Raw genomic sequence first — 14,214 nt, 5'->3', positions numbered from 1 at the left:
AAACCTAGTTGGAGAATTTCTTTCCTCTTTGGGAAAACCAGATTTCTGGGGTTCCGAGTCTTCAAAAACATATATAATTCAACGTCCCGATTTTCTCCCATAGGAAATGTCTAGAAGTGATGAAGAGTCACTGAGGATGGCACTTGAATGAGAGGCCTAGGGAATAAGGAGATCATTGTCTGCCCACCTCCTCCCGTGGCCATGTAGTAACTGGAAGAAGCAAAGGGTTTGGGTTCCAAGCCCAGCACTGCTGATTTGTAGCTGTGTAACTTTCCGCAACTTACAAACCCTCTCCCAGCCGCAGGTTTTCCTATTATAAAACGAGGATAATAATACTTTACCTCATAAGGATTTTAGGAAGATCAAATGAGATTACAAACGTGAAGTGTTTGGCACTGTGCCTGGTGTATGGCTCGCCCTCAGAAAATGCAAATAATCTTCTTAATCTCATCATCCCAGTGATTCTCCCGAGGCAGTTGGATTTGTAGCAAAGATTCCTTCTGTTCTAGAAGCATACGAACAAGCCAGGTCCCTGTGACTCATCACTGTGAATTTGTCTTAGAAGCATCTTTGCTCCAAATCCCAGAGATATGGGAACCCCTTCTGAAGGAAATAATGATATTTAATTAAATCAGAATTCTGTTTTCCTCGTCCTTCATTCAGCAGTCCTGTTCATTTGTATGAAAGTGTATTGTCAAAATAATCAGTATCGAGCCTTTAATAACCTGTAAAGCTATAAATAAAAGAGTGGATACCTTGAGTTGCGTGGTAAACAAAGGGTTTATGTGGTCTCTACATGTTGTCCTTCTTTCTCTGAGTCCTCGGTTTTGAAAACAAAATAAACCACGCAACCTTACGTGACATTTTAGGGCAACAGAGCCTTTGGAGCCACACTTTCAAATTTTCTGCAGTAGCTGAAATGAAATGTTGTGACTCATTGTTCCTCCGTCACTGTAGTCCATCGCCTTGTTTGGAATGCTAATACTTGCTGAAGAATGATAATATAAAGTAGCTTTGTTGTTCTCATGTCTCTTCAGAAGTAAAGTTACTATAAAGCAATTTAACAATTTAGAGTTTACTAGAATAAGGAAAACACTGATTTTCAAGAGCATCAAACAAATTATTCAGTACATGGCATCTTTTTTTTGGTTCCTAATTTTTTAGTTTTTAATCTGCTGTATTTTTTTCCTACTGCAGGAAAGTCTGTAAAACATACAAATAAAGCAAGTCACTATCCCACCATTTAAAGCAACCGCTGATAAGTTTCACATTGTTTCCCTAGTGTCATTTATAATTGCGTTTTGTCTTGTACTTTGTTGAGAAAATACTGGATGTACAATTATATAACTTTTTTTGCTTAGTGTTATAACACGAGTTGTCCCTTGGCATCTTTAAGAAATTGTTTTCATTGGTATTCAAGAAATAAGTGCAGAAGTTTAGATAAAAGACATTCAAGAAGACTCCTCACCTCACTTTAGTTTCTGAGAGGCTTGAATGCAAAGTTAGAATTGATTGTCAAGGGCAGTGCCAACTTTCCTCAGCAGAGGACAGTTCATAGTACATGTTTGCTGTCATACCTAAATAAATACCACTATGGATCTAGGTTTTTAAATTTATTTATTTTTTTTACTGAAGTCTAGTCAGTTTACAATGTTGTGTCAATTGCTGGTGTACAGCATAATGTTTCCAATTACTGATCTAGGGTTTGAAGTGCTGGCAGAGTTTCCATAGAATTAAAAGAATCATGGGCTCTTTGCAGGCTATAGAAAATTTTGCCCTCACAGTGAAAGACATGGCTCAGATGTTACAGTCCTTTGGAACTGAACTGGCTGAGACAGAACTACCAGATGATATTCCTTCAATAGAAGAAATTCTGGCAATTCGTTCTGAAAGGTACCACCTGTTAAAGGTATGTCTGATAGAGGGGACAAACCAAATTGTCCATGGGCTTTTTCTATAGACATGCTCACTGTGTCCGTTTCACAGATTGCTGGGGAGGGAGACAAAAGCTCTATTTATATATGATATTTATTTATTTATTTTAATGAAGATACTGGGGATCGAACCCAGGACCTTGTGCATGCTAAGCATACACTCTACCACTGAGCTACACCCCAACCTGTGCATATTTCTATATTCTAAAGCCCACTATTAAAAAAACAAGAATGCTTTACAAAAGGACAATGTCCTGGATATGCGGAATCGAAGTGTCCCTTTTTTGCATTTGCAGAGAAATGGTGCATTCTCTGGAGAAGTTGTTCATTTGTAAATAGAATAGTTTGTAAATGCTCCGAATAAGAAATCCACCGTCATTTTTGTTACCGTGCATTCTTTATCTTAGGGAAAGGCCCTCTCATTTGGAAAGCTGGAGTGAGAAGCAAGAGGCAGACAGGTGTTCTGTTTTAACATCCAGCGCAGGGACAGTGTGAACTGGAGAAGGAGGACTTCATGAGGAGTCTTGTCCCAGAGCTGCCGTGGACTAGCATTGTGACCAAGCCAAACATTGCTAAATCCATCACAAGCTTGCTTTTCTGCAGAGCACTAGTTCTTGTTGGCGAGTTGAGTTTGCTCTCCTCCCCTGTTGTCTGGAGTGTTGTGTTTTGAAGGCTTCTGAGTCACATTTCAGACAATCACCAAGTACTTTTAGATGCACTTTCCCTCTAAAGTTTAAGAATGATCTGAACAAGCACCAGGCGTCCCTGTATAACTCACGTCCTTCATGTGATAACAGGCACGCTGGGGGCACTGACGACAGGTACAAGCTCTACGTGGAGGTGACATTTTGGAATTGAGAAGAGAAACTGAAATTTTGAATCATAATCTAAAAGCAAAACTCTATTCAAGGGAAAAAAACTCTGTCCCTCACAAACTGTCTGATTGGGTAATTTGCTTACCCTCTCAGAGTCTCTTTCCTTAGATGCTCAATGGGGTTGATGATGAGGATGATGCCGATGATGGTGGCGATGATGATGATGATGATGGTGGTGGTGGTGATGCGTACCTTGTAGGGTTGTCGTGAGGATGGCATGAAGCACGTACGTGATGTATGTAAAACCATGTGTGGCACATACTCGGCACTTCATAAATACTAGCTCTTTATGTTTACGTTCTTCTTTCATATTGGTGGTGGTATCATGGAACCCAGAAAAATCCATGTCCATCCAAATTTTTGCTTAAAGTTTCAGAGGGCCCTTAGATCTCCTGAAGGAAGTCGTAGATCACTCTTAGATGCCTAAAGATCAACCCTCTAAGGTTAAGACCTTCTGAATAGAAGCACATGCTTCATGGAGAATTAGTCAATTCAAGTGTGAAGTAACATAATTCTTTTGGCAGGCAGTAATTGGTGACAATTAAGGATTAGTAGGAAGGACATCTAACTATATCTGAATGTACATTAAATATTACCTATAACTGTATGCTGTAGTGTAGTTCTTTATATTATTATGGTACTACTGCTTTACTAGAACACATTAAAAACATTGGGAGAATAGAACAGAATGAATTAGAACGTTCTTTTTAAATTGAGATATAGTTGACTTACAATATTAGGTGAGTTTCAGGCATACAATGTAGTGGTTCACTATTTTTAAAGGTTATGCTCCATTTATAGTTATTATAAAATATTGGCTATATTCCCTGTGCTGGATAATATATCCTTGTAGCTTATTTTATACCTAGTAGTTTGTACCTCTGAATCCCCTAGCTCTCCCTTGCCCCTGCCCTCTTCTCTCTCCCCACTGGTAACCACAAGTTTGTTCTCTATCTGTGAGTCTGTTTCTCTTTTATATTCAGAAGTTTGTTTTAGTTTTTAGAGTCCACATATAAGTGATATCATGCACTATTTGTCTTCCTCTGTCTAACTTATTTCACTTAGCATAGTGCCCTCCAAGTCCATCCATATTTCTGCAAATGGCACTTCATTCTTTTTAATGGCTGAGTAGTATTCCATTGTGTATGTATACTACATCTTCTCTATCCATTCATCTGTCGATGGACACTTAGGTTGCTTCCATATTAAATTAGAACTGAGAGAAGGATGCTACAAACGGAGCATGGGGTACTTTTACTTGTAAAGATCTTATAAAAATAGTGATCGCAATGTCCATCTCAATAGGCAGAGGCTTCTTGGAGATCCTCACAGCTTTTGGATTCTGTGGTACTGAGGTATTCCTTGATTTTTTCAGTTATGAAAGCAAAGGCCATTCTAGAACTGCTGTTTCTATTCTGCATGCTGTTGGTGCATGCTTGCTTCTCCCCAGGTCATTCAGAATAAGTCACCAACAGGCTGACACCTCCTATTGTGCCTTTGTACAGAATGATATTACAGCTGTAACCAAAGAAGGAAAAATTCTGCTAACAAATCTGGAAGTGCCTGACACCGGAGATGCTGTCAGTTCAAGACTTGAACATCATCAGCAAATTAGCGGTGACTGGCAAACGATTAATAAGTGAGTAGTACTCTTTTTGATTAGGAGTTACTTATTTTATACTTTTGAAAGAGAACAATCCATTTTTGCTGTAATCTGTTAAGTGTGAAAGTATTCCTGGACCTCTGGGAATCTGAGAACTCCTTCCTGAGTTGTCTCACAGAGATTAGTTTGCTTGTAGAGGAAGGTCAGTGGACACTAATGGTTGCTGCCTGGACCACATGTCATGGGCTGTGACTTGCTCGTAATTCTTAATGTCCAAACCAGTTTATCTATATACTTGCAACACAGATTGTTTTTTCAAAGGAATTCTATGACTTTTCTTTGTTAAGATTGCTGACTCAAGTACATGACATGGAAATAGCTTTTGATGGATTTTGGGAAAAACACCAACTAAAAATGGAGCAATATCTGCAACTCTGGAAGTTTGAGCAAGATTTTCAAGAGGTCAGTTCAAACATTCCTTGATACAGTTTTTTTTTTTCATTATGCTGGAGGTTCTTACTCCTTGATCATCAGAAACACAGTCTCACAAGATGCCCATTTATACCCAGAGAGGCGAAAAGGAGGCAAGTGTGAGTAAGCCTTGACTGAGAATGAAGAAAACAGCTACTAAGGTGCTGAGACTTCTCTGGCTTTATTCATTTCCTATGAGAGAACACTTGAGTGCCAACATATATGACAGCGACAAAGTTGCTATCTACACTGATGTTTCTTATTCAATTTTATTTTAGATATAAAATACTTTTGGACTACGGGATAACTTTCCAAGGAAATAACACCAACTTCCTCCAAGATATTTTAAACACCATATCCCTATGCTAACCATATTTAATATACTGTAACCAAACATTTTTTTTCTGATCTAGCAATTTATTTCTATGGAAAGCCTTATGGATGAAACTAAACCATGTTTAATTACACATTATTTAAAAGGCTACAAGTTTATTCTAGTTCCATCCTTCTGGAATATCCATCCTGTATGGTCAAGAGACATGGATTTATTTTCTTCTTTTCTTTTGTAGTCAGCGTCCAAGCTCCTCACAGTGTCTGTTGTAGAATTTTCCCAGGGATCCAAGGAAAACTCACCTCCTCACCCTTGTGCATGTGGTCAGCTGGCTTCTGCCCGCGCATGGCTTACTTGCTTGGCGTTGCATTTGTTCTCGCGGAGTTAGTCCAGGGAGGGGCACAGCATTCGGACGCTTACTACCAGCCTTTTCCCTCCAGGGATTCAGACAGATTTTGAAGTGCCATTCTCTCCATGAGACCTTTCTTAGCAGAAGAATAGGTCAGATTGCTCTTGGTCCTTCCAGATACTTGTGTCTCTCCCTCCTCCCCAACCAAACACATGCAAAAACAACACTTTTCTTGAACAAATCCATGGTGCCTCTACTTATACGTTACTTTGCCTCCATGTGACATTCTTGTCCTGTGGTTATACTCTGTTTCTTGAAGTCATTGTTGCCTCTGACCAGTATTGTTGTCGTTTGTCTTGAATGGTAATCTCACTGACACGATCCGTATCTCATAGGGACATGCAGATAGGTTCTGCATATTTAGAAATGGCAACTAAAAAAAGCTAATTTGGAAATTCAGACTCACAAAAAAATTTGAATATTCTCAAGCTTAAGATATTCTTAAACATACAGAATAGGAATATTTTCTTGTATAATCACAGTACAGTGATCAAATTTTATACATTTAACAGTCATGCAATACTTTTATATTATCTGCCATCAGCGTTCCAATTTTGTCAATTGCCTTAATCATGTCCATTATATCATTTTCCCCTCCAGTACAGGATCCAGTCTAGAGGGTCGGCTATTGTATTAAGTTGTCATGTCTCTTTAGTCTCCTTTAATCTCTAACATTTCCATAGCCTTTGTCTTTTATGACACTGGTCTTTTGGAAAAAAACAGTCATTTTTTGAAACAAACTGCTCATTATTTTGAGTTTGTCTGATGTTGTCTCATGATTAGATTAATCTTGCATGACCAGCAGGAATACTAGGTAAGTGATGTGTCCTTCTGAGGGTATCACATCTGCAGGTAGATGAGGTCCACCTGCCGCTCATTGTTGGTAGGGGTTTTGATCACCCTGTCAGCGTGCTGTTGAATTTCTCCACTGTATAGTTAACTTTTCTTTCCCTCCTCGTGCAACTGGTATGGAATCTGTGGAGAGAAAATTTAAAGCCATGCAAATATCTTGCTTCCCATCAAAAATTCTCCATAAGTTTAGCATCACTTGATGATTCCTATGTCAAGCAATCTTCACTATGATGGTTGTGAAATGCTGATTTTTCCATGCAAAGATGTCTTGTAGTTGTAACTGTTTCAGGCCCACCAATAGGAACGAGAGCATAAATCATTTTGAAGAAGATAGAAAAATGTCTATCGAGAATGCTATTTGGTATTTATCTATTTATTGGGTTCATGGCTTCCTAGTTTTTAATTCATTACCGTTCTTAACTGTTTTGGCATTTCAAATTGGCTACTGTGTCCTTGTGACATGTCCAAACGTTTTAATCACTTCTTTACTTTCTTGTGTAAAGAGCTGTTCCAAGCTCATCTTATTCCTGCTCTGTCTTAGCCCTGGAACCAGCCATTTTCCTGAGAAGCCCCAGTTTCTTTTTCTGGAAATTGATGTTAAAAGACCAAGATCTGGGTGCTAGGTGTGTTCCTAGCTGCTAAAGAGTCTTTGTTTCTAGAACCATTCACCATAGAGCTAGGGAATATATAGGCATGTATATGCACATATATATACTTCCATACGTATCCATAGATCATCAGTACATACTGATGTCTACTGGGTTAAATTTTAACAGATTATATTGATTTCTATGAATAAAATAACTGAAAACATTTTCCACATGTGCAGTTTTTCCATATTGATGTTCTTAATTAATAGCATTTACTACAAAACTTGATTATTAAGGGGAAATACCTAATAATTTGTATGCTTTTAAGACTTTTTCCCCCTATTTTTAGCTCGTGAGTGAAGTTGAACTTCTCTTAAATCAACAAGCAGAGTTGGCAGACGTAACAGGGAATATAGCTCAAGTGAAACAAAAAATTAAAAAGTTGGAAAGCTTAGATGAAAATTCTCAGGTAAGATTGCATTTTATATGTTCTCTCTGTGGAGTATAATAGTTACATTTTGATGGTTTTTAGTAGTATAAACTCTTCTTATGATTAATCTCTCATAGCAACAATCTGTATAATTCGTTCAATAATATTGGTCTGTCTATATTCTGTTTTTGTTTTTTCTTTTACAAAAAATGTAAAGTTTTTTTTTAAATTGTGTATATTCAAGTCAATAAATTTTTTACGGATTTCACATGTTCTGATTCCTTCTACTGCCCATCACCTTAGTTCCTCCAATGTTTGAGTTGTAATCTTTAGGATAGCCCTTTCAAAAAGAATTTTTGCTCAGTCAACTGTTGTCATGTCAGTCAGCCCATAATTCTTTCAGTTGGACTTGTTTGATCTCCAGTAGAACATGGACACACTTGAAAAACTCCTCACCTGTCATCTTTGGGGTCCAATTTCCTCAAGGATATATTCTGTTTCTGTTCAGCGTGGGCCTGAGGTGACCCAGCAAATATGTCACATAGTTGTAACTGTTTCAGGTCCACCAAGAGCAGAAATCATTTTGAAGAAGCTAGAAACATGTCTATCAAGAATGTTATTTGATATTTGGAAATGATGGAAACATACAAGAACATAATTCCTTAAATAACCATCATTTGATATATGCATAGATTCATACAGGTAGATCTACTTAGTCTTACTAGCTGTGTGATCTTGGTAAATTAAGTTTTCTAAGCTTCAGTGTCCTCATCTATAAATTAAGGATGTAATGACCTACTTTGCAGAGTGATTGTAGGATTTATTTAGATGCTGTAGATAAAACACCTAGCACGGTACTTGAGTATATGGATATATAGTAAGTACTCACAAGGAGGGGGGCAGTCAGTAGTTGATAGGGTGGAAACCAGGCTGCTGACATCCCTTTTGACAAGGGAACGCAGTGATGGTCACTTCAGGTGTGTAAAGCAGTCAGGTAGATGCCAACTGGATCTAACGAGGTTTCCAAGGTGGAGATGATGTGAAATCCCTTAGCTTTCCCTTGGCTGGCGTCTACCTCTATGCAGTTCTGTTCTAAATCTCCACATACCAGGAGAAGCAAATCTCATCCACATTCTGGGCGGGCTGGTTCGTTTTCTATTTCTGTTACCAGAAGCACCTGAGCTTCTGATGACGTCACCGCGATAGCTGATTGCTATAACTGTGGGCTTTTTTGCAGCCTGCAGAAGTATGCCACCAAACCATGTTTTTGATAATATCTCAACCAAGTTGCTGCCCAGTTACTTGCTCTTCCCCCTCCATTTGGACAGAGATCATGTGGTTATTGTTTCCCTTCTTTCTTCACATCAGGATCTGTTGGCAAAGACCCGGTTCGTGATATTACACGGACACAGACTTGCAGCAAGTCACCACTATGCCCTGGATTTGATCTGCCAGAGGTGCAATGAGCTACGTTACCTTTCCGATATTTTGGTGAATGAGATCAAAGCCAAACGGATACAGCTCAGCAGGACCTTCAAAATGCATAAACTCCTACAGCAGGTAGTGTCATGGGATATGGCACATTTCTGAAAAAGATCCATTTTTTCCCCGAGTTATAGGATGAGGGTCTGGTACATAGCTTTGGAATCAAGTTTGTAAGACATCTGAAGGCCTGAGTTTGACTATATTTATTAACTCCTTCTACTTGGGAGTATCCACAGCAGGTCCAGGATTCTAAGAATTTCAGCCTCTGTTTGACTGTTGAGATGGTGTTTGTGATGGCTTCCTCCCTATTTTGGGTACGCTTCTGAAGCCTCCGCTCTGGTGATAGTTTGCAATCAGAACACTTTTAGAAGCCCTGGGGGCGTTTTGCTAAAGTCTAGACACTCATTCCACATTTCATAGTTACAGCAATAAAAAAATTAAACAGTGATTGGAAACTATTCCTCCGTGGCTGGTGGGTCTGACCCCTTGATGATTGGGCAGTGGAGAGAGGCTCTGATTGTGGCAGTGGAATATAAAATAGGGGTATCACTTATAGGCACTGGATCTGAACATGAACATTTTCATCTTTACATCGCCTTCTCTGGCAAGGAAACTTTTATCTGTCCTCGGCAATCATTACGCATTTATATTACACTTGACATTTTGCTAGGAGTTTCTATTTCAGTTATTGATTTGGGGCAACTAGGATGCAGCTCAAGTGCTAGTGTGGAGAGAATGGTCAGACTCATGCTGCAGAGTGAATTCCTTGTTATGAAATAAGTGCACCACTTCCCAGCCTTGGCCGTGCATCAGACATACCTGTAGAGTGCTGTAGAAATAAAAATGCCTGGCTTACACCCAGAGCTACTGAATCAGCATTTCTGGGGGTTGAACCCAGATATCTTTATTATTTAACAGCTCTAAATACAACTCTGATTCACAGAAGTGAGGCTTGATAAACACTCTCCCAAGGGACAAACATATTTCTTTCTTCATTCATTGTGTGTGTGTGTGTGTGTGTGTGTGTTTGTGCGATTTGCTCACTAGGCTCGCCAGTGCTGTGATGAAGGAGAGTGCCTTCTCGCTAATCAAGAAATAGAAAAGTTTCAGTCTAAAGAAGATGCTCAGAAAGCCCTCCAGGACATTGAAAATTTTCTTGAGATGGCTGTACCCTTTATAAATTATGATCCTGAAACCCTACAATATGAATTTGACGTAATTTTATCTCCTGAACTCAAGGTAAGAGGCATTTTTGGGGGCGAGTAAATACATTTTTAAAAACTATAATTGTGGTAGTGTTAAAAAGAGCTTTACTCTTTCACAGGTAACTTTACACCACATTGCAATTATATTGCAGTTCTCTTAAGGATTAGGGGTTATATTAAAGCCACAGTTAAGCATCAAAGAATCCAAAGACTTACATTTGCTTTATAATGAAGAGTAATTTCCTTTTGGAGCTCTGACTGCATTATTTTTGAACCCTTTTCACATACTAGGACCTCTCACATACATTTTCTTGCACATTCCTTGGAGAAAGACCCAAAGCTGTCCTTGAATATTGGGCCCATATCAGGAGCACTCTACCCTTTCCTTTGTGCTACACTGACCACCAGCAGCTGCTCTGTGGACACAGAGCTGGCTTCCTACCCAGTTTGAGGATGAAGGGATGAAGGATCTGGATCTTCTTGGGGAAGGGGGAGCCGCAGAAGCTGGTGTTAGTGAGGAAGATTGAGGTTAGTTCAGCTCCACCCCGTTGCAGCTGCCATGAAACACTCTCTCCACTCTTGTAGATAAGAGCATTTGTGTTGCTATTTGCTGCTAAAATGTCTAATGACTTGTAAGTTTGGAGCAGTATCTAAACCCATGCTTAGCTGCAGATCTTAGGGGAATGCCCCAGAAAAGTCAGAAACATAGCTGTGGCAACACTGAACATGCCTTCTTTTCCAGCCATTAACCATTCCAGCCAATGAAAGGTGAATCATTTTATGTAGTGACCTATTTCATGACTGCTTGATTAATTTCTTCTTCAAGTTGTTTTGGTTGAGACCTTCTGGATTTATAACCATGTGAAATAAGCCACTAATCTGTTGCCATTACTTTCCTAAATATTTTCTAGTTATATTTTGAACTAAATTAATTTTTTGACTGTTTGAGTCTGAGAAATGTAAAAGAATTTGTAATGACCCCATTTCAGAAACTATTTCACAGAATTCTTATACAACCTGCAGGTTCAGATGCAGACTGTACAACTCAAGCTTGAAAACATTCGAAGTATATTTGAGAACCAACAAGCCGGCTTCAGAAGCCTGACAGATAAGCATGTGAGGCCAATCCCATTTGTAGTACCTGCTTCTGACAATTTGATCGGATCTAGACCACCATATTTTTCATCTAAACAAGGTAAAGTACCTTACATTCCCCTTTTCTATCTCTCTCTTTTTTTACTTTGTTACTCTTGGTGTAAATACTGAACTCATTCTTCAATCCCGAGAAACAAATTTTATTTAAGCATCTTTGGTCACATTTATACTATATTGCAGAAGGCAGGAGTCATGATAGAGATTATCATACAATAGTTAAACATAGTAGTAATATAGTACAGTATAGGATGATGAAAATCTGGACTGAACTGTTCAAGTCTCGCAATGAATAGGAACATTATAGTAGCATCAAACTCACCCTTTTCTTCAGCAGGTGGAGGAAAGCGTGTGAAACTGGTATATACACGTGTGCATTTACCACTTATTGAGATAAACTGTTATTTGGCTCTTAGAAGCTTCTAGTAAGTGAATGGCTTAGATAATTGAATGGATTGCCTTTTCTAGATAGGTACAGGTAAACTGAATAATTTCGCTCGTAGTTAACTGTTACAGAGTTTATTTACTCGTTTTAATCTTTGTACACTAATTTTATTTTATTTATTTATTTATTTACTTACTTGCTTACTTTTCGGGGGAAATAATTGGTTTGTTTGTTTGTTTGTTTGTTTGTTTATTTATTTATTTATTTAGTGGAGGTACTGGGGATTGAACCCAGGACCTTGTACATGCTAAGCATGCGCTCTACTACTGAGCTTTACCCTCCTCCCGTAGACCAGTTTTAAACATGTAATATATCCATCTCTATTTTTGACATTTGATGGGATAAAACAATTATCCTCACTGTGGTGTTGAGCTGCTCTGGAAATAAGATGACTGTTGCCCCAGGGTTTTCCTTGAGCTTCCTCTGGGGCCTTTTTGGGCAAAGTAATTTGGCCTTTGGGGCTCTAAGTTAGTTGAGTTGGGTGAGCATGGGACTAAATTCATACTCTTTGATCTGAGAGAATCAGAGACTTCATTAATGTATGAGAACTGCTTTGAAAATCAGAAAAAGCCCGAGCCAAGCATAATGAATATCAAAATCCAGCTCAGCCCCAGCACAGATCAGATGAAAATGAGGTGATGAAAGCAGGGAACTAGGCTAGGATGATACAAGTTACATAGTTAATAGTTATTAAATATAAAAATACACTCACAAGTTAAACTGTGAGCAATAAATGAATAATACTAAGAAGATACTGAAAAAAAGAATAAAAAGAACAAAAAACCAATAGGGGGTAAAAAAAAAACCCCAGCAGCTATTAGAATAAAAATAGAATAGGTTGATATATCTAAGCAGAAGGCAGAGCTCAGTTAGATTTCTGGCTGTTACCAGGGTGTGTGACCTTGGGCAGTAACTTAACCTCTTTTTGTTGGTTTTGCCTTGGTTTCCTTATCTGTAAAACAGGAACAATTTTACCCACTGACTGCAAAGTGTTGTTGTGACGACAAAGTGAAAAAAATTTACAGAATATAAAAAAGTACTCAGTTAACTAGACTACTTCCCTCTGACTGAAGCTTCTTGCTTTATGGTCCTCTAAAAGCTCGACTCCTCTGAAGGAGTTCCAAACTGGGGCACCTCAGCTTGAGGTACAGGGTTCTGAGGAGACTGCCGAAAACTCACTCAAGGCCTTAGACACTAAAAGTACATTTTGTTTTGTGTTGTTTCATTTTTTTTTTCTTTCTGCAGTGGGAGTTGGATACTCTTTCTTTCAAGCATGTAAACTTTTTTCAAAAGGTACCCATCTTTATTACTTTTTGTCAGTACATTTTCTGAGTTTGTGTACGTGGGAAAAATCAGTTTGGCATCAAAAACCAGCAGCAGTTTACTCTTGCATTCTGCCTACGATTAACTTTCTCCTTTTTTCCCATAATAACTGTCCATTATTCTCTCAGTATTAAACTTACCTTGGAAGATAACTATAGAAAAAGTAGATTATTCTCTTTCATCAAATGACATCTCATAAAAAGAATGCAAAAAAAACCAATTGGCAATGTTAAAATAAATCAAACTTTCTTCATTTCAGAGGCTCTGTGTCACCCACAGTAAAACTATTTGTTGGGAGTAGCTTGCATTTGCCTCAGTTTAGAACTGCCTAATATATTTATGAGGAAGAAGACTGCTTACTGAATCAATGACAAGGATGGAGAAATCATTTTATCTGCTATCCATCATGCTTTCTAAATTAAATCAGAGCATTATTTATGCTACAGATATTGTTCATTTCACCTCATTGGTCTGTGAGTAATAGGGATTATAACGATCAGTTCCAAATAATTCTTCAAGATTTTTAATTGCTAAGCCAAATATATAAGATTTGCTCAAACCAAAACATTGGTGTTAATTTTTTATAAAATAAGTCAAACTGATTTTTTCAGTTGTTGTTTTTGTTTGTTTATTTTTATTAATTTGCATCAAGTAGAATCTTACGTCTAGCACAGTGCCTGAAACCTAGCAGGATGTAATAAATACTTGTGGAATTAACATTTAATACCGAGGGAAGTTATGGTAGGACATTGTTTGTGAGGGTTAAAATGTGATTCAAGCCCCTAAATCCATAGCTCCAGTCTAGATCTTTCTCCCATACTTCAGAGTCTGCATTTACCGTTTGCCTCCCTGAATTTCCCGTGAGCAGCTCAGTCTCAGGGTACCCGAAACTGATGCATTTCTTCTGCAAACCTTCTCATCTCAGTGAATAGCACCGTGATTCCTCCAGTTGCCCAAGCCTGGGCCTTTGGCTCCCCTTTCTCGGTCACGTCCCACCTCTTAATCAGTCAAAAAATCTATTTCTTTCCAAGCCCACTGCTAGCCCTCAGTGCCGCGTCCCGAATCCAAGCTAACACCATCTGTTGCCTTGACAACTGCAACAGTCTCCC

The 14,214-nt window shown here is 38.5% G+C and overlaps 1 protein-coding gene across 4 annotated transcripts in view; it reads left to right on the top strand.

Annotated features, from left to right (window-relative positions):
• Positions 1 to 14,214, top strand: part of MCF2 (MCF.2 cell line derived transforming sequence) — a 114,584-nt gene that overhangs the window by 65,147 nt on the left and 35,223 nt on the right. For all 4 annotated transcript variants that reach the window (XM_072956422.1, XM_072956425.1, XM_072956424.1 and 1 more), the window contains exons 7-14: positions 1,760 to 1,909; positions 4,315 to 4,448; positions 4,760 to 4,874; positions 7,415 to 7,534; positions 8,864 to 9,055; positions 10,028 to 10,219; positions 11,209 to 11,380; positions 13,028 to 13,075. In XM_072956422.1, the coding sequence (XP_072812523.1) occupies positions 1,760 to 1,909; positions 4,315 to 4,448; positions 4,760 to 4,874; positions 7,415 to 7,534; positions 8,864 to 9,055; positions 10,028 to 10,219; positions 11,209 to 11,380; positions 13,028 to 13,075 (1,123 nt within the window). The remainder of the gene's footprint in view (positions 1 to 1,759; positions 1,910 to 4,314; positions 4,449 to 4,759; positions 4,875 to 7,414; positions 7,535 to 8,863; positions 9,056 to 10,027; positions 10,220 to 11,208; positions 11,381 to 13,027; positions 13,076 to 14,214) is intronic.

This window comes from Vicugna pacos, chromosome X, assembly GCF_048564905.1.
Source record: "Vicugna pacos chromosome X, VicPac4, whole genome shotgun sequence".
Classification (NCBI taxonomy): Eukaryota; Metazoa; Chordata; class Mammalia; order Artiodactyla; family Camelidae; genus Vicugna; species Vicugna pacos.
The sequence above is the reverse complement of the archived record's forward strand: the minus strand, read 5'-3'. Positions and strand labels throughout refer to the sequence as shown.